Source organism: Prinia subflava, chromosome 8, assembly GCF_021018805.1.
Source record: "Prinia subflava isolate CZ2003 ecotype Zambia chromosome 8, Cam_Psub_1.2, whole genome shotgun sequence".
Classification (NCBI taxonomy): Eukaryota; Metazoa; Chordata; class Aves; order Passeriformes; family Cisticolidae; genus Prinia; species Prinia subflava.
Window position 1 is genome coordinate 24,381,417 of NC_086254.1, and position 22,741 is coordinate 24,404,157.

Here is a 22,741-nt window from a genome sequence, read left to right on the forward strand (position 1 = left end):
CAATTACATTCTTTTTTAATTAATCACAACCCAGTGCCCGTCGTTACAAAACTGTGCTTCAAACTTCTCAAAGTTGGACAATTCACTGCTTGTTTTCCCAGAGATCTGCCTGAGTCTTGGACTTGTTTTTGAGGCCTCTCATGCAGAGCTCTCGGGTGTCACAGCTGGGAGGCTCCAGAGCTCAGCACTCGCCTTCGTGAGGGTTTTTAAATGTGAGGAGGTTCTTGCTGCTGGATTAACTTCCACTACACTGAGCAGTTGTCAAGGGCTGGTGAGGATACAGGTTTTGTCTGTATTTAAATAAAAGATTGCCTTTTAAAAAGCTCTTTGATACATAAAGAAGGAATTGTGTTTGTCTTCTGTATAACAAAGGAGAAATGGTCAAATATGGGAGGCTGGGGCTGGAGGATTGGGAGTGATGAATTTGTGGTGTTCCACCTGAGTCAGGTACAATTACAGACTCAAAATGCAGAATGTGGCGTTTTTCCTTTTTTTTAAAGAGTGAAATTTCATTTTCTCTTGGAAAGCTCCCTCTATGCAAAACATTTCTGAGGCTTAATCCTCTTTGTTCCTCCTCTGTGACCCTTGAGAAGCAGTGGTGGTAAGAGGTAGTGGTGCTGGTGGCTTTTTTGGTGGAGAAACAAGGAGAAGCAGAGCTGGGGGAGGGAAAGGGAAGTCCTGACACAGTCACTGAGGGGGTGATGTGGGATGGGTGACAGGAGTGGCTTTTTAATTCTGCTAAAGCACTTGAGCATAGTTCACGCACTTGTCACTGGTGTGTGGAATCTGCTTTTAACACCCTCTTTTTGTGGTTTATGTGTTAAAGCACCGCTGTGGTTGGGAGCAGTGGCAGCTCTCAGGCTTCTGTAGTTCTGGGGGCTGGAACTGGCAGTGCAAGAGCACAAAGTCACTTTTTAAACACAAAACCATCCTGCCATTGGCACCCTGCTGCCGTTCCACACCCTGGACATCCCTGAGGCCGCAGGGTTGATGGGTTTCTGTTGGAGAAAGAAGGGCTGGGACAAATAAATCCTGTTGAGGGAGAAAATGCAACCCTGGGGTGAAATGCAACGCCCAAGGCCAGGTTGGGTGGGCTGGGAACGGCCTGTCCTGGTGGGAGGTGTCCCTGCCCAGGGAGGGAGGTGGTCCCGGTGGTCCCTAAGGTCCCTTCCAACCCAAACCATTCCCTGCTCTGGAAACCTTTCCCTGGGGAAGTCTGGAGGAGCCTGCAGTGCGTGTTCCTGCTGTGACAGCCAGGAAAACCTGGCTGTGAGCCCCTGCACGGCTGGCACTGGCACTGGGGTCTTATCAGGGCTGTGCAGCTCCTCACTGTGCCACAGCCCTGCTCTCACTGCCACAAAAGAGGAAACAGGAGCAGAGCAGAGGCTCAGACTTCCCACTGCTGAATTGCAACAAGTTGGTGGCACAAAGAGAAGGAAAATCCCACTTGCACGCATCGTTTTCTCACTTACAGTCACCAAAAAGGCTTTGTTTTGTTTTGTTTTGTCCTCCTTTTATCTCCGTTGCCTCAGACACTGTCTGACATGAGAACCTTGTTTACAAGCTGCAGTTAGGGGCAGAGGTGTCAGATGGACTTTGCTGAGGGGGAGTTCCCCACGCGCAGTGCCCGGGCACGGCCGAGGTGTCCCCGTCCCTCCGGGGCTCCCTGCTCTGCCCCTCGTGAGGAATGACAATGGATACAAACCCGGGGAGCAGCGCAGCTCCAAAGGTAGGTCTGGATCCTGGGTAGGGACGGGTTTGGTGTTTGAATGCTGTGGGGTTCTTGGTGATGTTGGAAGCAGCAGTGGTGAGAGCCCTCCAGTTCTGGCTCTGCATGGCAAAAGGGACATTGAGGGGCTGGGAGTGTCCAGGGCAGGGAACGGAGCTGGGAAGGTTCTGGAGCCCCAGGAGGGGCTGGGGGTGTCCAGGGAAGGGTCTGGAGCCCCAGGAGGGGCTGGGGGTGTCCAGGGAAGGGTCTGGAGCCCCAGGAGGGGCTGGGGGTGTCCAGGGAAGGGTCTGGAGCCCCAGGAGGGGCTGGGGGAGCTGGGAAGGGGCTCAGCCTGGAGAAAAGGAGGCTCAGGGGGAACCTTGTGGCTCTGCACAGCTCCTGACAGGAGGGGACAGCCGGGGGGGTCGGGCTCTGCTCCAGGAACAGGGACAGGAGGAGAGGGAACGGCCTCAGGCTGGGCCAGGGGAGGCTCAGGGGGGACAGCAGCAGGAATTTCCCCATGGAAAGGGAGCTCAGGAATGGGAACTGCCCAGGGAGGTTTGGAGTGCCCATCCCTGGAGGTGTCCCAGGAATTCTGGTGGCACTCAGAGCTCTGGGGACAGGGTGGGGATGGGGCACAGCTGGGACTCGGTGGTTTCAGAGGGCTCTTCCAGCCTCAGTGGTTCTGTGAAGAGTTTGGGTTCCTCAGGGGCACACAGGGCTCCTGTACCTGACGTCCCCCTGTGCTTTTCACGGTGACAAAACCATGAGTGGGAGAAATGTCTGAATAAAGCAGGATTGAAATCCAACAAATACCTGGAAATAACCGCATTTGTGAAATTACAAAGATAAAATGGCAAGGTTCCACCTTACTGCTGTGCTGCAGTGACATGACAGACACAGATCCTCTGCCAGAGACTTTCGGTGACAGCCCTGGTGCCCTCTTGCATGACGTAATTCCTTTTTGTTACATGCAAACCAGAAAACATTTTGAAACACTCTGTGTTCCTATTTTGAAAGCCTGGACCCAGTGTATAAGGTTTGTTACATTTATTTCTGTACCCATATTCCATCTAGATTAATTTTCTATAGATCAGAGGCCCTGCTGCAGCTGTAGGGGTTGGAGAATGCTGAAATCTTGATTCAAAGTCAGTGCCTTGCTGTCCTGCTCTCTGCAAGTCTAATAGGTGTAATGGAATTAATTTCATCATGGATTATGACCTCAGTGTTTACTGTAAATAAACTGCCTCCTGGAAATTTAATAGAAAATGTAGGGGTGGGGGGAAGCTTAGTAGGAGGTCAGTGAGTCATTTTTTTACACTCCAAATTTTCCATCAAGGGGCTTGTAAAGATGAGGGGGCTACTTTTCACCTTGAGTCATCAGTAACATTTTTCATCTCTATATAGAAGAATTTTCTGTTTCTAGATATATTTCCAGTTCTCTTGACTGGATTGTCAATGGATCAGTGTAATGGTAGCAAAGTGATTCCCTGTTGTGCTGTGAGCATTTTAAACACGGCCAGAGCCCACCCAGCCAACTTCAGCTGAGTAATAAAAAAAAACAAAACAAACTTCTTTCTGCAACATCATTTATGAACTGTTCATGAGACCCCTACCACCCTGGCAGCACTGTTTATTATAATATTTGGATGATATAAAATTACAAAGGAGTATTTTTCTCCACTCCCTGGACTCCTTGAAGCACCAACCCTATGACAGGCAATGCTCTGCAGTGATCCCTGTGCCCCAGCCACTGCACCTGCACAGGGAGAGCCCCTCTGGAGGGGATTCCAGGTTGGGTTTGGCCAGCACAAGCCGTTGTTTGGCTGTTGTTGCATCTCCAGCTGCAGCACAGGAAGCGTTGCAGCCCTTGCTGCAATTCAGACCCCGTGAGCTCCACGGGCTCCTGCACTGGGGCAGCTCTGGCTGAGCTGCTGCCAGAGGGAAAACGGGAGAGTGTTTGGATGTGCCTGAAGTGGATTTGGGGTTTATCCCTCCTAAAGTGCCATGGTCACATCCTCCCACCTCGCCCACAAATACGGACAGAGACTCTGAGATCCCACCTGAGATGCACCTGCAGAGCTGCCCCAGCCCTGGAGGGACCTGGAGCTGCTGGAAAGAGCCCAGAGGAGGCTCCAGGATGGGCAGAGGGCTGGAGCAGCTCTGCTGGGAGGAGAGGCTGGCACAGCTGGGATTGTTCACCTGGAGAGGAGAAGATTTGGGGTGAGCTCAGTGTGGCCTTGCAGGGCCTGAAGGAGCTGCAGGAGAAATGGAGAGAGAGAATTTCCAGGGGATGGAGGGACAGGACACAGGGAGTGGCTTCAAACTGAAAGAAAATAGGTTTAGATTGGATTTTAGGAAAAAGTCATTCCCTGGCAGGGTGGGCAGGCCCTGGCACAGGTGCCCAGAGCAGCTGTGGCTGCCCCTGGATCCCTGGCAGTGCCCAAGGCCAGGCTGGACACTGGGGCTTGGTGTCCCTGCATAGCTGGAATTCCCTCTGGGGTTCATTCATGGGAACATTTAATTTTATTTGAAAGTAGCTCTGTGGCCACAAGCTGTGGGTTTATAATTGATATTTCTCCATCATTTCAAATGCTGGAGCACCTGAAAAACTCCGGGGTAGAAAATGAAAGGCTCCTAATCCCCTGCATGAAGGGTCTGAAGGGGTCAAACTGCTGCTTCCGATATTAAAAAAATAATAAAATAAAGAAGAGAAAACCCACAAAGGCACTGAAATCTTTCTCCTTTGGACAGCAGCTGGCTTGCTCCCAGCACAGAGGTGTAGATTTTGTTGATGAGGCTTTTCAATTCAGTATTTTCAATTCAAGATACTCGAGTCTTTTCTAGCTACAGGATTGTGGTTTGAGTGCCAATGTCTAATTTAATCTTGAAGTCACTGTGGAAAGAGGAAGGAAGAGGCTTTTACCAGAGAAAAGCCAGCATGTGCAAAGGCAAAAAACCAGCAAAAGTTTGCAAACCCCAAGATATCCTGAGTCCAAAGTAATAAAACTTGTGCACCAACATGACCTGGACTCAGCTGTTGCTGATAATAACCATTAATAATTAATGATTATTAATAATAATCATTATAATTAATAATTTAAAATAACATTATACCTTTAAAATATTCAAGGATTTTTCAGAATAGTCTAAGAAACAAAAGCCCACAGCTGCAGGTGATGTTTTACCTTTCCTCCTCGGCTTTTCTGCCTCTGCAGGCTGTGGTTGTTTTCCAGGGGGTTTATAACCACAAAGGAGATCTGTTCAGTTTTCTAGAGACAGGTTAAGAGTATCAAACCTCACACCACTTTTAAGTAAAAAAAAAAAAAAAAATCTAAAAACTAAAACAAACAAACAGCAACAAAAACCCAAACACATCAAAGCAGGAGTCAAAAACGCTGCTGCAAAAACCCTTCCCAATCCAATCCTTTTCCTGCTGCGCTGGGTTTGTGTTCAGAGCAGGGAGGGCACTCCCTGCAGGGGACTCTGTGTGTCCTGCACATCACCAGCTGCAGCCCGCGGCTCCCTGGAGAGAATTCTGCCACGTAATGAGCTCCCCCCATCCCGAGCTGCTTTCCCGGGGCTCCCGGCGAGCAGGAGGGGGCAGAGGCTGAGCTTTCCCTCTGCAGGCTCCCAGCCACAGCCTGCAGTGCTGCCTGACCCGCTGGCAGGGCTGGGGAGATCTTCCTCCTCCTCTTCCTCCTCCTCTTCAGGTGATGGACTAACAGGGGCACAGGCAGCAAACATGAAGGTCAATGTAAGTACCGGGTTCTTTTCTCTCTGCTGCAGTTAATTTCATGACTTTCCTGATTTTTTTTATAGTGGATAGAGGGTAAAATCTGCATCTGGCAGGGTCCCTTTGCAATGTGTGTGTTCAGCTGATTTGCACATCACTGACAGAGCACGTGGTCCTGATTTTCGAAATATAATCCAAATGAATCCTTTCTCAAGAACAGCAGTGTGGCCGAGGAGGGTGGGGGTTTGTTCTGTGCACACTGAGTAATAACAAGTTTATTAAAAATTATCATGAATAACCAGACTGGTCACTTCCACATTCTCTTGGAAAAAAAAAAAACAAAACCACGAGGTTAAGAGTTGAGCTGTGTATTACCTCAAAAAATATGATGCTTTTGCATCGATTCCTAGAAAATGGGTAATGGAAATGTCTCAAGAATTGAGGTCACTGTGTGATGAGGAAAATGCCAAATTTCAGTCTGAGCTCTGCGAGCCTGGGAAAGCTTTTGCACAGGGTAAGGACTGGCCACGTCCTGCAGAGGAGAAGCGCAGCTTAAACGAGGAAAGGAGCGCTCCTTTTTTAAATCCTGTTTTCTCCAGGTGTGGGGGGAATAAGCGATGGCTCAGCCCCATTTTGCAGCCGTTTGTCACCGCTCGTGTCCCCAGGCTTTGTGCTGAGCAGGGGCTCTGGGGGGAGCGGTGAGAGCCAGGCGGGTCCCGGCTGATCCCGCAGCCGGGCGGGGCTGGGCTGGGCTGGGCTGGGCTGGGCTGGGCTGGGCAGGGCAGGGCAGGGCAGGGCAGGGCAGGGCTGTCACCGTGTGTCCTGTGCTGGTGACCGGCCAGGGCTGTCACCGTGTGTCCTGTGCTAGTGACCGGCCATGGATGTCACCGTGTGTCCCGTTCTAATGGCAGGGCAGGGCAGGGCTGGGCAGGGCTGGGCTGGGCTGGGCTGGGCTGGGCTGGGCTGGGCTGGGCTGTCACCGTGTGTCCTGTGCTAGTCAGGGCTGTCACCATGTGTCCCGTGCTAATGGCAGGGCAGGGCTGTCACCGTGTGTCCTGTGCTAATGACCAACCATGGATGTCACCGTGTGTCCTGCACTAATGACTGGCCATGGATGTCACCGTGTGTCCTGTGCTAGTGACAGCCAAGGAGCAGTGCCAGCTGCTGCCTGCACGGGGACATTCACACCACGGATCAGGCAGGGGGAAAACCCCTTTGCCTGGGAAATGTTACAATTTCAGCGATATTTATCCAGAAAGCATCCATCTCTTGGTTTATGCAGTGCATTTAATTCCTTTGCTCAGAAACACCTTTGCAGGGCTGTGCTGAGGGCAGGGTGATGAGGAGATTTTGGGGGGCTGTGCTGAGGGCAGGGTGATGAGGAGATTTTGGGGGGCTGTGCTGAGGGCAGGGTGATGAGGAGATTTTGGGGGCTGTGCTGAGGGCAGGGTGATGAGGAGATTTTGGGGGCTGTGCTGAGGGCAGGGTGATGAGGAGATTTGGGGGGCTGTGCTGAGGAGATTTGGGGGGCTGTGCTGAGGGCAGGGTGATGAGGAGATTTTGGGGGCTGTGCTGAGGGCAGGGTGATGAGGAGATTTGGGGGGCTGTGCTGAGGAGATTTGGGGGGCTGTGCTGAGGGCAGGGTGATGAGGGGATTTGGGGGGCTGTGCTGAGGGCAGGGTGATGAGGAGATTTGGGGGGCTGTGCTGAGGGCAGGGTGATGAGGAGATTTTGGGGGCTGTGCTGAGGGCAGGGTGATGAGGAGATTTGGGGGGCTGTGCTGAGGGCAGGGTGATCAGGAGATTTGGGGGGCTGGCAAGGGCAGCCAGGGAGCCCCAGGAGATTTGGGATTTGTGCTGCTGCTGATTCTTTGTGCATCAGAACCTCCCACCCTGCCCACACCATGGAAAAAGGGCACAGCACGCAGGGACAGCACCCTGGCACCTCCAGCAGCAGAGATTCCTGGAAAAATTAATTTCTCAATGAAAAATGGGCCATTTTCTCTTGGCTGAGCTTCCCTGGGAATGTTTTGCCCTATCCATGGGCAGGGAGAGCAGGGAGGGAGAGGAGCCTGCTCTGAGGAAGCAGGAGGACACTTGCACTCAGCAGGAATTTCTGTATCTGAAAGCCACATTTAGAAATAAATGTAGACAGGCGTAATTAAGATAGTAAAAGGTTTTTTAAAAGTCAAAAAGGCCTAAAGTGGTTGGGTGCAAAAGGGAAAAAAATAAAAGGTTTGAGGACCCAAACCCCAGGAATACTCGCAGGGAGTGTTTGGAGCAGCAGGAAGTCACAGTTTATTTTCCCTTGAACTTGGGCATGAGAGCTCTCACATAAAAATGTTGTGAGTGGGGTGAAATCCTGTTTTAACACAGCCAGGATTTGACTGACTTTATTTGTGGAGAACAGAGAGTTTGGGGGAAATCAACAGAACTCCGTCCTGTAATCCCCACCTCTGCAGCACTGCCTTGTGTGAAGCTGCAGGATTTGCAAGCTTGAATTTTTTAAGTGGTGGTTCTGTATTTGATCAAAAACTGATTTGACCATTTGGAATTCGAAATCTGCTGATCAGCACCTGCTCCCACCCCCACAAAATCAATTAAAGAACAAAATCAAGTCCTGATGTTCATTCCTCCTTGAAGCTCACACAAAACTTCTGTATGAGCTGAACATTTCTTTTCCAAAATACGCAAAAAAACAAAAAAAAAATGCAGAAGGACCTTCTGCAAGCCACAGGAAATGCTGCACACGCAGGTAGAGACTGATCTGAGCTTTGAAGGTAAATTCTCCTCTGTTCCTGTGGATGTTGATGTGAACTCTCTCCCATTAACTGGATAAAACCTCAGTGACTCAGCGTGGTCTGGGTTTAGCAGGGAATTCTCAGGGACGCCTGTTCCCAGCGAAGGGATGATGGAGAATGTTTATTTCTGCAGCTTTGTGGGGAGGTGAGGAGATTAACTGGAAGCTGCTCTGTAAACATGTCCGAGGTGTCACTGATGCACGAGCAGAGCTGTCTGGCAAACACAGCCCGCTGCTCTGTCTCCTCCTCCTCAAATATTTTAAGTCCCCCTTTCCTGCAGGAAAAGAGGTCACACATACATTGATGTGCAACAAGAGAAATATTTCTCTCGGTCCACAAAAACTCCCAGGATTAAACTATCTTTATTTACATGATGTCAATGGGGGTTTTTAAGAAGCAAATTGAAGCTAATAAATGAAAAATATCTTTTTTACCTGAAATGCTGTGAAACAGTGCAATACCCTTTCACATGAAACAATATAGGGTAGCAAACTGAGATTTCCAAATACAAACTCAATGGGATGGGGGCACAGAAAAATTATTTTGTGAGGCTTGTGGGCACGATGCTGAAATTATCACGTGCTGTACATCACTGTGCTCACTTGGACTTTTCTAGCAGTGTCTATATATATTTTATAACGATTTTTTATTCTGTTGCATGGTCCTAAACGCTGAAAATCAGGCTTGGGGTGGGAGAGGCGTCAGATTTTAGTAACAGTGGGATGTTTTTTCCTTAGCATAAATGTCCATTGTGTGCACAGAGCACAGATGTCAGTCCGAGGGTATAAAATTCTACATTATAGAACCGGGCACTGATCAGCCTTACTGCTCTTAATTACAATTTCTCCATTAATAAACATGAGGTAGCAGCTTTCATTCCTACGACTCCCAAGGGCCGCCAAGGCTTTATGGAGGGACCAGAGCTGGATAAGGATCTGCAAACAACAAAGATGGGAAAAGTCCAATTTGGGAGGGGAATTGCCCTCTCCACATCTGAGCCACGCTCCAGTGAAGGAGAGGCACTTCCAGATACAGCAGAACTTTTGAAGTGAAGCCGTTGCAGAGCCCCTTTTAAACCCCCTCAGTGGGAGCAGAGCCCCAGCACTGCCTCTCAAGGCGCTTTTTGTGGGGCTTTTAGGATGTTCTTTGTCTTTTAGGATGTTCTTTGTCTCAGGAGAGGTTTTACAAGGCTGCTGATGGGGATGAAGCAGCAAGCAAAGAAGGAAAATCACTTGCACCTCACCTGTGCTGCTTTAGTGCTTTTTACACTTTTTTTTTTTTATAAGGACACAACACACAAAGCACCAGAGAGCTCCACAAGCCCCGGCTGGGAGGACACGCTGGCCAGGCAGAGCTCTGCTGGCTAAAAGGGAAAAACGCAGCCCCCAGAGACCCCAGCACAGCCCCCAGAGCCCCCAGAGACCCCAGCACAGCCCCCAGAGCCCCAGCACAGCCCCCAGAGCCCCAGCACAGCCCCCAGAGCCCCCAGAGACCCCAGCACAGCCCCCAGAGCCCCCAGAGCCCCCAGCACAGCCCCCAGAGCCCCAGCACAGCCCCCAGAGCCCCCAGAGACCCCAGCACAGCCCCCAGAGCCCCAGCACAGCCCCCAGAGCCCCCAGAGACCCCAGCACAGCCCCCAGAGCCCCAGCACAGCCCCCAGAGCCCCCAGAGACCCCAGAGCCCCCAGAGCCCCAGCACAGCCCCCAGAGCCCCCAGCACAGCCCCCAGAGCCCCAGCACAGACCCCAGAGCCCCCAGTACAGCCCCCAGAGCCCCAGCACAGACCCCAGAGCCCCCAGAGCCCCAGCACAGCCCCCAGAGCCCCAGCACAGCCCCTCCTCGCTGAGCATCCCCCCGGGGCTCTGGATCCTGGAATGCAGCGTTTGTTTGCAGCCAGGGGCAGGTCAGGGGTGCTGCTGCTCACAGGAGGGGAGGGGGCAGCCAGGGGGGGCTCACAGTCCCAGACAGGGCCCCTGTGGGATGGAGCAGAGCCTGCACTGCAGAAAACCCATCCCATGGCCTGCAGACAGACACGGGGCCAGCACAGCACCCATCTCCTGCAGCTCTGCAGCTCCTGCAGCTCCTGCAGCTCCTGCAGCTCCTGCAGATCCTGCAGCTCCTGCAACTCTGCAGCTCCTGCAGATCCTGCAGCTCCTGCAGATCCTGCAGCTCCTGCCTGCAGTGCTGTGCACTCGGCTGAAATACCAAAATTCCCACCGTGGCTGGCAAAGATGTGCTCTGCAACTCCACAGTATTGAGGGTCTGTCCTGAAACTTGGGATTTAACTAAGCCCTGCCTTAGCTGGAAAACCGTTGAGTTTCTTTTTTTCGTTTTTTTTTTCTTTTTTAATCTCCTCTTTTTAAGAGCTCCACTGGCCCTGCTTGTCCGAGATCTGACAATCTTCCAGCTCAGTCATGTTCAACTGGAGTTTAGGGCTTGTCTCCATCCCTTCTCCAGCTCAAGTCTTCATTTTCCTCGGTTGTCTCATTGATATGAGACAATCCATGAACAGGTCTGCTTTCTTGCTAGGTCAGGTTCCCCAGAGCGCCCCATGATTTAATTGATTGATTAATTAATCCCCTGTTTGGCTTGACTTGGGATGATTCTAGAGGCTCCTGGGTTTGTGTTGATGACAGATGTGAGCCCACATGCCCAGTGTGAGCTCCAGAAATGCAAAACCTGAGCCACCATGTTCTGCCTCAGCCTGGCCTCTGGCTGGGGTATTTGCACATCTTTATTGTACCCTTTATTTATATAAAGGGTACAATATATATAATATATATTTATACCCTCTTTATTTATATATTACCCAAAGGAATGTGTGCTGTGCCTCCAGCAGGGTCCCCTCTGATGGAAAGGTTTGTGTCTCTGGTTGTAGAATTATGCTCAGCAGCATCTTGAGTGTGCTGCTGCCACAGGAAAGACTTGTTTGGGGAAACATCAACATTTAGATGCCTTTCAAAACCACAGTGTGAACCAAATGTTTCTCTCGGCTGTGTGGGTGTGAGTAGGAAGGGCAGCCTGGCTGTGCGTGCCCCAGGCAGGCTCAGATCTGAGCCAGCCTTCCTGGCCCTTCACCCATTTCCTGCGTGTGCCTGGATAAGGCTGTGCTGGAAAAGGGGAGGGTTTCCCTCTGCCCACCCTCCCCGGGGCTGGAGGAGAGGGTCTGGCCCTCAGAGGTGTCAGGGCAGCATCCCAACCAAGGATTGAGCAGTGCTGATGAGTAACACGAAAAGTTGGCTGTTCTCCCTTTTATTTAAAGTGTACAGCCCCAGGGGGATTCCTGGGGGCCTGACTCCAACATTTGGCATTGTCCCAGTGCAAAGTGGACTCCCATGGCCAAGGCAAAGGCCAGGCTGGCCCAGGAGGCCGAAGGGGCTGTTGTCCACCCCTGGCAGCTGCCCTGTCCCACAGAAGAGCCATTGTTCAGGGCCAGCCCCACCACGAACCGCCTGCAGCCAACAGCGGGCCCTGGCCGCCAGCTGAGCTGACAAATTTGAGTTCTTCTGCTGCAGCTTCAAGGCAGCTGCTGCCTCACAGAGCAAATGCTCTGGACAAAAATACAAGGCATCACGTTTCCTATTTGGGTGCTATCTCTGTGGACATTACTTGCGTTTTCTGATAAGAAATTCGTGCTGAGACACAGCCAGTGTCCCACTGACTGGGGAGCAGACAGTCCCATTTTAAAGCTGAGAGAAAAATCTATCTTGTACTGAAAAAACCCTAAAAAATGACATCCATAGCTTTAATTTTGAGGTGGAACTTCTTGTGCTTTAGCTTACAAGTCCAAAATATATAAGTCCAACATAATAAACCTAAATAATGAAGATGAGCAGTGCTCTTCAAGACCCTTGAGCGGGAAATGGTGATGAAGAAATATATCACAGTAATCTCATTTTATTTATTTATTTATCATTCTGAATGCAGCAGACACAAAGTGCAACAGCCTAACTCTGACAGCAGTGCCCAAGAGAGGCTGTTCAGTGTGAAAATGTGCCTGTGTCAGGGCGGGGTTGGTCTCTTTCTCCAGGCAGCACTGACAGAACGAGAGGACAGAGTCTAAAGCTGCATCAAGGGAAACATAGGTTGGATATTAGGGAAGAGTTTTTAATGGAAAGAGTGACAAAATACTGGAATGGCCTGCCCGGGGAGGTGGTGGAGTCACCATCCCTGGATGTGTTTAAACAAAGACTGGATGTGGCACTGGTGCCATGGTTTGGTTGAGGTGTTAGGGCTGGGTTGGACTTGATGACCTTGGAAGTGTCTTCCAATCTGGTCATTCTGCGATTCTGTGAATTCCGTGAATTCTGTCAATTCTGTGAATTCTGTGATTCTGTGAATTCCATGAATTCCGTGAATTCTGTCAATTCTGTGATTCTGTGAATTCCATGAATTCCGTGAATTCTGTGAATTCTGTGAAAAGGGGTGGGTGGGCTCAGCCAGGGTGGAGGTGGGGAGTGGATCCCAGCGAGGATCCCAGCCAGGCTGTGACCGTGTCCCTGTTCTCCGTGTCCCCAGCACAGCCTGGCCAAGGCGCTCTACGACAACAAGGCCGAGTGCTCGGACGAGCTGGCGTTCCGCAGGGGGGACATCCTGACCGTGCTGGAGCAGCACGTGCCGGGCAGCCGGGGCTGGTGGCGCTGCTCCCTGCACGGCCACCACGGCCTGGCCCCCGCCAACCGCCTGCAGCTCCTGCCGCCCGGCCCGGCCCACGGACAGCACCCCACAGAGCCACCAGCCTCACAAAACATCTACCAGGTGCCCTCCGTGCCCTCCGTGCCCTCCGTGCCCAAGGCCGTGGTGCTGTCAGACACCTACGAGAGGATGGAGGGCTGGGTGCAGCCCCCGGCCGTCCCTGCCCAGGCCGTGTACCAGGTGCCGGCCCTGGCGGCGCAGCTGCTCAGCGAGAGGACCAAGCGCTCCACGCACCAGGTGAGGAGAAAGGCAGCTCGAAAATCAACAGATGGTGTTGTTAAAAGGGTCGCTGGGAGTGGGGGGAATAAGAAAGTTGAGTTTTTCAGCGGGGTTTGCTGCAGGAGGATGATGGTGTTTAGGAAACTTGCAGCGATTTATAGCAGCGTGTGAGAAATGCTGCTCTGGGCAACAGATGAGTCTCTATATTCTGTATTCCCTCGCCTTCCTGACAGTTTAAAACAGCTGCAAAATGGGGCAGGAAGTAAAGAATATACCATTTGTTTGGGAGAATCTATAAATTATTTCCAAAGTTAAAACAACAAGACACAGAACTTTCTCCTCTGATGGGACACAGCACGCAGCCAGCCAGAGCCCTCTGGGCACATGTGGGGTCTTCGCATCCATCTGCAGAGGAACAGGATTGATAATTTTTTAAAAAATCCCCCTTTGGTGTGTGATTGCTGGGTTTGGTCTGGTTTTTACTGTCTCCAGCAGCTCAGCAAGCTCAGAATGCTGCTGCCTCTCTCCTGTGCTGTCACTAGGCTGGCACAAGGTCTGCCCTGCCAGACACGCAGAAGGACACAAAGTTTTTTGTGTGCCCTCAGTCAGTTTTCATCACAGCTCCCTGGCCTGGCACTTCTTTCTTCCAGCTCTTCATGTCTGACACTCAAACAAACCCCTACATGGAACATGCAATTTATTACATGATCTGGTGTTTAAGATCAAAACCTTGTGCTGTCCTCAGGAAAAAATGAGTGGGGAATGTTTCATAATGAAAGGGAAATAGAGCAGGTGGGGACAGGGTTCAAGTGTGAGATTCTGTTCAGTTCTGTGAGCTCTCCAGCCCTGGGTGGCTCTTTATTCTGTGCATGGAAATCACATTAGAAATTCTAATTGAAAAAGGAAAAGGAAGGAAATTCAGCTATACAGTGGTTTAGGCTGATTTAATGATCATTTGATTTATGGGGCTCATTCAGCCACCTTTCCTCCTGCTGTGTGGAAGGCCAATCATGGAAACCTCGCTGCTGCATCCTGCTGGGTGGCAGGTGGGTGCTGGAAAACAACAAACTGGGGGCATTCCTGCTGACCAGAACCTCATTTTCAGCTCTGCAGCTGCAGTGCTCAGCCATAACTCAAACTCAAACTGAGTACAGCTACAAGAGACTCTTGCACTTGCCGTGATCTGATTTTTCCACATTTCTGACCCTAGAGGAGACGTTTGCAAACTGAATCAGAGATTGGCATCAATTTTCCTTGTTGTGCCAGCAAATCAGGTGGAAATGTCATCTATTCATTATGTGGATGAATGGTCTGGCAGAAGAGCTCCTTGGCTCTCCCCGTCTCATCTCATGAATTTATCCACTTAAGCCGTGTCTAGTCTAAGAATGAAAAAGAATGAAGAATGAAAAAGAAATGTCCCAGCCTCTGATTATTACCCAGAGGCTGAGAGTGGCACAGTGTCCCAGCTGTCCCCACACCAGCTGCGCCCTGGTGGTCACAAGCTGTCCCCAAGGCAGGGGAGCTGAGGGAGCACAGAACGATCCAGACCATCCCACAGAGATCCTGTGGCACAGCTGGCAAAGCTCCTGGCATGCTCAGCTGTCCTCTGAGCAGCTGGGAAAAGCCACTGTGAGGCTTTGAGGGAGCTGACTGAAACAAAAGGAAATCCCTGGGTGTTTTCACCCCACCTCATCGCTTCTGCCGCACACACAGGGCACCTTCTGGTTCTACTGCCACTGACAGGGCTTGGAAAAGCACCAAGATGTGACACCAGTGAGTTTCCTTTTCGCTGGATTCTCAGATTTGTCCATCTGGAAGCAGACCTGGCACCTCCCATCTTTTCCCCTTTCCCTCAGAGAAGCTGAGCCTCTGTTTTCAAGGAAGATGCTCAGATTCAGGCATGGGCTGCCCAGGATTCCCATCCCTGGGAGAGCTCCAGGCCAGACTGGAGGGGGTTTGCAGCCACCTGGGATAGTGGAAGGTGTCCCTGCCTTTTGCAGGGGGTGGAAGGGGCTTTAAGATCTCTCCCAAACCATTTTGTGATTCTGTGATTCTCTGTCACAGAGCACTAAAGGGATTTGTGCTCACTCCTCATTCCCTTTTCGCATGAGAGCTGACCCAGGCACAGTGAAGCTGCACTCTCCTTCCTCTACCACATTTCCCCCATGTTTAGTTGCTGCAGGACTTGCACGATGGAAATCACTCCATTTAAAACTGTAATATCTCACCCCAGCAGTGTTTCTGGAGGTCAGTGGTTTGCAATGGCCCATTTATAAATCAGCTGAGGGCAGCTAAAGGCAGGCTGGATGAGCAAAATTCCATGATTTGGTGGTTGATTTTGAAAAAGAAAACTCCTAACCCAGCATTCATATTTTGTGACATTAATTGTCCCACAGGTCTGGTCATGGCTGCTTAAATTATGTTTTAATCAAACAGGAGAATCTGACTGCAAAGATATAATTCCCATATTTATGGAGCTGGACAGGACATCAGGGTTTACTCCTTCCAAACGAGTCAGTGTTTCATAACTACAGAATGCTGCTCAGCCTCCATTTTTTTGCTGCTCTTACATTAAATTGACTTGACCCAATGACTGTGGGCTTGGAGAAGTCGAAATTTCCCCACTTCCTTTTTTAAGTGGTTCTGCTTTTGGGCAGTTTAAGGGTTTCAGTGATAACTGCAGCTGGATTTTCTCCAAATCTTTTCTGTCCCGTGGTTAGTAAAGCAGATTGGTTTTGGTATGTGAGTGCCAGTTCAGATCTTACCTAAAATTGGAGAGGAGAATGGCAAAGGAGAATTATTTGGGAATAAACATCCTATTTCTTGTGAGGTCAGTTCCTGTCTCTCCCTTTCAGCAAAGAGCTGAAGGTTTTTATCGCTTAAGAATGATTACTCCAACAGTGGATTATTCAGCTAAATGACTTTTCAAAGCTGTCCCGAGATTCCTGCCAATGCAGTTTTTATTTTTATTTTGTTTTCTCCCCTCCAAGCACCTGTTTACCCTCCCGAGAGCCTGCAGGGCTTCAGCCCCGAACATCAGGGGGGAGGTTTACGACGTCCCCTCCCCGCAGCACCGCGGGTCCCTGCGCCCTCAGGTGAGTCCTGCCCCGCTCCCTCCCTGCAGTGCCCCCCTGCAGCACCTCACAGCAGATCTGCAGCTCAGTTCTACTGTCACCCCCTTTGCTTTTTGTAAAAATGGGAAGAAAATCATCTATTCTTAGCTCAAAACCTCAGTTCTCCTCAGCTTCTTAGAAATTTAGAGCGGTGTGTCTTAAATTTGGTGCGTTTTTAATAAATACTTCTGGTTTTTTTTCCACAGTAAGGCACATCCCCATGGATTCAAGGCAGAGAGGTTCACACCACTGATGTCTGAACCCTCTGAATTCTCTGTACCTCTCATGCCTCGGAATCCATGAGGATTTGTGGTGCTGTCATTTGGTCAGGGAGATTTGGGGGTGTTCAGAGAAGAGTCACAAGCGCATGTTCAGCAAGAAATCAAATGTCAGCCCCACCACCCTCCCCCTGGGAAAAACACCCCCTGGATTTGGGTACGTCACCGTGACGTGTCCCGTTACACAATCCTGTCCTTGGTGCTGTCCCACTCCCCGGGGGTCAGTGGATGTCACATTTCCTGCACCTCTGAGCCTGGGCAGGTCCCCAGGATGGGACAGGATGCGACACACTGTCCTGTCACCTCCCACACAAAGACTCATGTATGGCCCAAAGCCTTTGATCCCCCTCAAGGCTCTAAAAGGCTCTAAAAAGGATCAAAATAAACCTTTTTTTTCCCCCTTTGAACAGAGTGGTGCCACTCCACCCAGCACACGGAAGGTCTCCTTGCTGGGCAGATCCACTGGGAGCTTCCAGGCAGAGCAGAAGCAGCTTTACAACATCCCATCCAAGCCAGAAGCAGCAGGAGCTGGCAGCCAGGACTCCCCAGCAGGCAGTGTAAGTAAGGCTTGGTGGGTGCAGAATAATCTGTCACTGCTGGGATGCCTGCCTTGGAGCAGGGACAGGTTTCCCATCTCCTCCCCACTTTTCTTATACAACAAATGGTCCTGAATTTCCCTTTTCCAGCTCAGACTCCAGCTGTACACAGATATCTCTGCATCAAGCAAAATTTAAATTCACTGAAGATGTTTGAGCAGAGTCAGTGGTGTCTGTCAGTGATTTACTGCTTGTCAGGGTGTGCATGTGAATGGGAAAATCAAGTGTTTACAGATTTCACTGGCTGTATCCTAATCAGATCCTAATCAGCTCCAGATATTTTACCTTTTATACGTGCAGCTTGTGCATGTTAGAAAATAAAAAATACAGGCAGCCTTTCCGTGGTGCTGTTCCATTGACATCAGTGGAGCTGCACACATTTACGTGCTCTGACAATTCAGTTCCATTTCTCATTCTTGTTTAAAGAGATGGTTTATGAACCCTCTGTGCTCTGTTGCAGTTATACGACGTCCCTCCCAAAAGAGAACTCGATGCCTCAGAAAATAAATCCCAGAGGAAGTGCTGGGGCCATTACAACACTTTGCCAAACCCTCGGAAGTCCGAATGGATTTACGATATCCCAGTATCCCCTGAGAATTCCGGATTCAAGCCCAACCCTCCTGGGCAGTGTGTGGAGAGGCAGGTGCTGTATGACATTCCCCCAGCCAGGTACAAGGCCCCGGGCACAGCCCCCGAAGCCCAGGCTGGGAATGCAGAGCTGTACGACATTCCACCCACCCACAGAAAATTAACCCTTCCCCAAATCCCCCTCTACGATGTTCCATCCTCACGGGACGTGCTGCTCCTGCCACACAACGGCGGCTCTGAGGTGCCCCCCAGCCTCCCGGCTGAGAGCCACATCTCTGAGGAGAACGTGTACGATATTCCCAAAGGTTTGCCCAGTGCTGGGCACTCCAAGAAAGAGGTGGAAAACAGCAGCGATGGCTCTGGGGACCAAGCACACGGGGCTCCTCCACAGCTCTCTACGGATGCCAAGTCAGAAAAGGACAGTTTGTGTGTCTCTAGTGTGGACAGCAGAAGCAGCACCCTCTCCTCATCCTCCAGCTCTTCTGCTGAGTCATTTTCTACGCTGTCACCATCACCAGAGCCTGTCCAGGAAATCAAACTGGAGCTGGAAGCAGCCATTGAGACCCTGACTGGGCTGCAGCACGGCGTGTCCAGCTCCATCGCCAGTTTAATGATCTTTGTGAGCAGCAAGTGGAGATTGCAGGAGCACCTGGAGAAAAGCCTGGAGGAGATCCACAGAGCAGTGGACCACATCAAGGTGTCACTGGGAGAGTTCCTGGCCTTTGCTCAAGCCCTGAAGGGAAACGCCGCCAACCTCACGGATAACAACCTGCAGGCCAGAATTAAAAAACAGCTGGAAATCCTCACGAACTCCTACAAAATATTGACAGAAACGAGGGAAGCTCTCAACAGCTGCAGCTGGTCCCTGGAGGCTCTGGTGCTCAGGAAGCCCCAGAACAACCCTGACGACCTGGATCGCTTCGTTATGGTGGCCCGGACAATTCCAGATGACATCAAGAGGTTTGTGTCCATCATCATCGCCAACGGGAGGCTGCTCTTCAGGAAGAACGAGAAGGAGCAAGAAAAGAGGCAACCAAAAGTGAACCCGGGATGCCAAATGGCAAAACAAATCCCAGTGCCAAGGAGGGTGGCAATTGAGGCACTGCAGAGAAACGCTCCTGAGAAATCCAGCCAAAGCCGGGTCCCTGTGGAGAAACCAGAAGAAAATTCCACTGAGGATTGTGATTATGTCCAGCTACAGGTCAGTGACACTGGGTTTACTCTCAGGTGCTGTTTGACATTTTTGGCATACAGATATTTTTCCTTTGCAGATATTAGACTGTTAACTATCAGCACTATTTTACTTTTGCACCAGCGCCACATTCAGTCTGCACTACATCCCATTTTCCAGACTTTACGTAGATCCCAGGATGTTGTGACAGTTCTGGATGGCACGTGTACAATGAGCAGTAATTTTAATCATTAGAGAAAATAAAACGTTTTTATCGTTCTTGCCAGTTTAAATCCATTTGGGAAGCAGGATTTGGGAGTTAGCAACTCCTTACTTCCCTGAAAGTCATTTCAGGTAAAGAAGTAGCAAAGAAGAGTACAGATCAAACCTAAAGGCACTTCTGACTTTGAAAATATTATTTATGAGGGCTTTTAGTCCCTGATTTCTGTGCTTGCTAAAACTCAGAGTAATTTGCATTCAGACACACATCTCTCGACATAGAGACCTATTTGCTTCTCAGAGATAATTTTCCCAGAATTACTGCTGAAAACCTGGGAAGAACACTTATTTTCCTCAAACAAACAACTCCAGTTTAAAGTCATGCAGTTTATTTTATTGCCTTTCAGCATCATTTGGGATAAGGCTGTGAAAATCAGTATTTCAATCAGTATTTCAAAGTATTTTGTCATGCACTGGCACAAAATTGACTCCTGTTTTGTGCATTTTAATCATTCATTACCCTGATTAAGTCCATTAAAGATCAATGTTTTGTATTATTTGAAAGCTTCAAGGCCAGAATGTGTAAAGGATTGGTGCTTGGCTGCAGCACTTTGTATGCCATTATCCATTATTAAAACTGTATTTAGGGGAAAAAAAGCAATCAGGAGAATTTCCAACACTTTGTGGAAAGAGAAATTACTGTAAAGGCTCCAGGGTGGGGCGACTTGGAGACCACAAGAATTCAGGGTACAGCGACCAAAGAAACAACACCAGGCTGAACCCGTTTTTATTTTAACCCTTTCTCCAGGTTTTGCCATGCGCAAAAAAGACTGAAAACCCCAGCGGGCAGGAGCCTGCCAGGAAAATCCCCCTGCCCGAGCACTGCAGGCTGTGCTTCGCCGCCCTGCACAAGGCCCTCGGCGTGTTCACCGCCAGCCTCAGCAACCAGCAGCCCCCCGAAATCTTCATCTCCCACAGCAAGCTCATCATCATGGTGGGGCAGAAGCTGGTGGATTCGCTGTGCCAGGAGACGCAGGAGAGCGAGGCCCGCAGCGACGTCCTGCACTGCAGCAGCCGCTTCTGCAGCCTCCTCAAGAGCCTGGCCCTGGCCACCAAAACCGCAGCGCTCAAATTCCCCGACGCAGAGGCCAGCAGGGAGCTGCGGGAGCAGGCGGAGCAGCTGGCCCAGTACACCCAGCAGTTCAGGGCCACCATGGACTGAGGCACTCGCCCCTCGGGGCACGCAGAATTCACTGACCAGGAGTCCCCTGGGTGGGCTGTGAGCAGGGGAAGAGCCCCACACTCAGAATTCCCACCAGGAATTCCCTGGGTGCTGGTGCAGGTGAACATCCTCCCATTCAGAATTCCCACCAGGAATTCCCTGGGTGCTGGTGCAGGTGAAGATCTCCCCACTCAGAATTCACACCAGGTTAGCAGGTGAAGATCCTTCTATTCAGAATTCCAACCAGAAATTCTCTGGGTTGACTGTGAGCAGGGAAAGATCCCCCCATGCAGAATTCCCACTGGAATTCCCTGGGTTGACTGTGAGCAGGGAAAGATCCCCCCATACAGAATTCCCACCAGGAATTCCCTGGGTGCTGGTGCAGGTGAAGATCTCCCCACTCAGAATTCACACCAGGTTAGCAGGTGAAGATCCCTGTATTCAGAATTCCAACCAGGAATTCCCTGGGCTGACTGTTAGCAGGTGAAGATCTCCCCACTCAGAATTCCCACCAGGAATTCTCTGGGTGCCAGTGATGATCTCCCCACTCAGAATTCCCACTAGGAATTCTCTGGGTGCCAGTGATGATCTCCCCACTCAGAACTCCCACCAGGAATTCTCCGGGTGCCAGTGATGATCTCCCCACTCAGAATTCCCACCAGGAATTCCCTGGGTGCTGGTGCAGGCAAAGATCTCCCCACTCAGAATCCACACTGGGTTAGCAGGTGAAAATCCCCACGCTCAGAATTCCAACCAGGAATTCCCTGGGTTGACTGTGAGCAGGGAAAGATCCCCTCATGCAGAATTCCCACTGGAATTCCTTGGGTGAATTGTTAGCAGGTGAAGATCCCTCCACTCAGAATTCCAACCAGGAATTCCCTGGATGAACTGTTAGCAGGTGAAGATCCCTCTATTCAGAATTCCCACCAGGAATTCCCTGGGTGCACTGTTGGCAGGTGAAAATCTCCACACTCAGAATTCCAACCAGGAATTCCCTGGGTGCACTGTGAGCAGGTGAAGATCCCCACAGCGGCTGATGCAGAAGAATTAAATCTGCACTTTCTTCTCCACTGTTCACATCCTGCCTGGAAATGTCATTGTCACAGTGGCTGGGTGGGAATGTTTGCTGTGTATTGGAGCAGAAGTTGTTGCTTTTTGGACTGATTTCTTATTTTTTGTTCTCCATGTATGTCTGATAAATGTATTTTCCTTTATAATTGTTTTATGTATTCCTGTAAAGACTCTCTTTAAATGTAGCTGTACAATGTTCTGTAACTTATGATGTCCCAACATCGATTGTTTCCTGAGGATTTTATTCAAAATTTTTAATTACAGGGTTGTTTTGGTTGTTTCTAAACAGCAGAAAAACTAATTTTTGGTTATAACAAATGCAACACGGTGCAAAATCTGGATAATAGGAAACACACCAGGCTGGTACCTGAGCACAAAAGAAAACTTTGGGACAAGTCCCAATTCCTGATAAATCCACAGCGAGCACATCATCCTCTGTCACAGCCCGGAGATCCCGGAGCATTTCTCCAGCAGGGAAAAAAAAGTTTATTTCAGTCACTAAAGGTGCAGAGGCTCTGGGCGAGCTCTTTCCACCGCTGCCAAGGCGATGTTTGTTATTCCTGCTGGAATCCCAGCGAGGCCCACCCGGAGCCGGGGGAGCTCCCAGGGCTCCATCCCAGCCCTCAGAGCCCCGGCCTGGGGCGCTTTTTAACTTTATCCCCCAATTCTCTGCACGTGGGAACCTCTGGATGTGACAGACACATTACGGCCTCGCGCGGCTACAGCCGTGCTGGAATTAATTTATTTTATTAATTTGTTTTACGCCTTGCACCCGCAGTGCCAAGGCCGGGCGGTGTCCGCCCTCAGAAGGGGCAGCGGCGTGAGGGGACCCGCCGCGCTCTCTGCGTCCTCTCGCTGGAGTTTTCTTTGTTTTCCACGTGTTTCCGGCGTGATTTATCGCCGACACGGGTCACCACCATCGCGACATCGCTGTCGCTGTTTGCACACTCAGGGCAGCGCTCAGACCCCACCGGGAATTTGTGTGGATTAAACCCGCTCCTGCACACCGGTGCCCGTGACACCGCTGAGGGCGGGACGCGCCTCCCCAGCGCCCCCGCCTGCTCGAACCGCCCGGGGAGCGCCTCTTTTGGCCGTAACTCCTCCCAAAATAGGAGTCCCGTGGGATTTCCTCATAAAAACCAGGGATAAACCTGCGGAAAGGGGCGGGAAGGGCGCTGGGAACCCCCCCGCGCTGAGTTGGTACGTTCCTCGCGCCCCCGGTCCCGGCGCGATGGGCTCGCCCGCCCCGCCCTGCCACGCCCCCGATGGCCACGCCCCCACCCGCCGGTGGCCACGCCCCCAGCCATGCGTTACTAAGCAACGGTG

At 50.8% G+C, this 22,741-nt stretch overlaps 1 protein-coding gene across 1 annotated transcript; it reads left to right on the plus strand.

The window, feature by feature from the left end:
• The first annotated feature begins 1,381 nt into the window (after nt 1-1,381).
• CASS4 (Cas scaffold protein family member 4) lies at nt 1,382-21,691 on the plus strand. Its single transcript, XM_063404210.1, has 6 exons — nt 1,382-1,729; nt 12,762-13,175; nt 16,148-16,252; nt 16,959-17,105; nt 17,605-18,933; nt 19,931-21,691. Exons 1-6 carry the CDS (start codon nt 1,688-1,690, stop codon nt 20,342-20,344), a joined length of 2,451 nt encoding a protein of 816 aa, XP_063260280.1. The 5' UTR covers nt 1,382-1,687; the 3' UTR covers nt 20,345-21,691.
• Nucleotides 21,692-22,741: the final 1,050 nt, after the last annotated feature.

Coding starts and splice junctions, on each gene's coding strand:
- CASS4 (XM_063404210.1), top strand. CDS start 1,688: ATGACAATGGATACAAACCCGGGGAGCAGCGCAGCTCCAAAG. Junction 16,253..16,958: donor GCGGGTCCCTGCGCCCTCAG/GTGAGTCCTGCC, acceptor CCCTTTGAACAG/AGTGGTGCCACTCCACCCAG. Junction 17,106..17,604: donor AGGACTCCCCAGCAGGCAGT/GTAAGTAAGGCT, acceptor GCTCTGTTGCAG/TTATACGACGTCCCTCCCAA.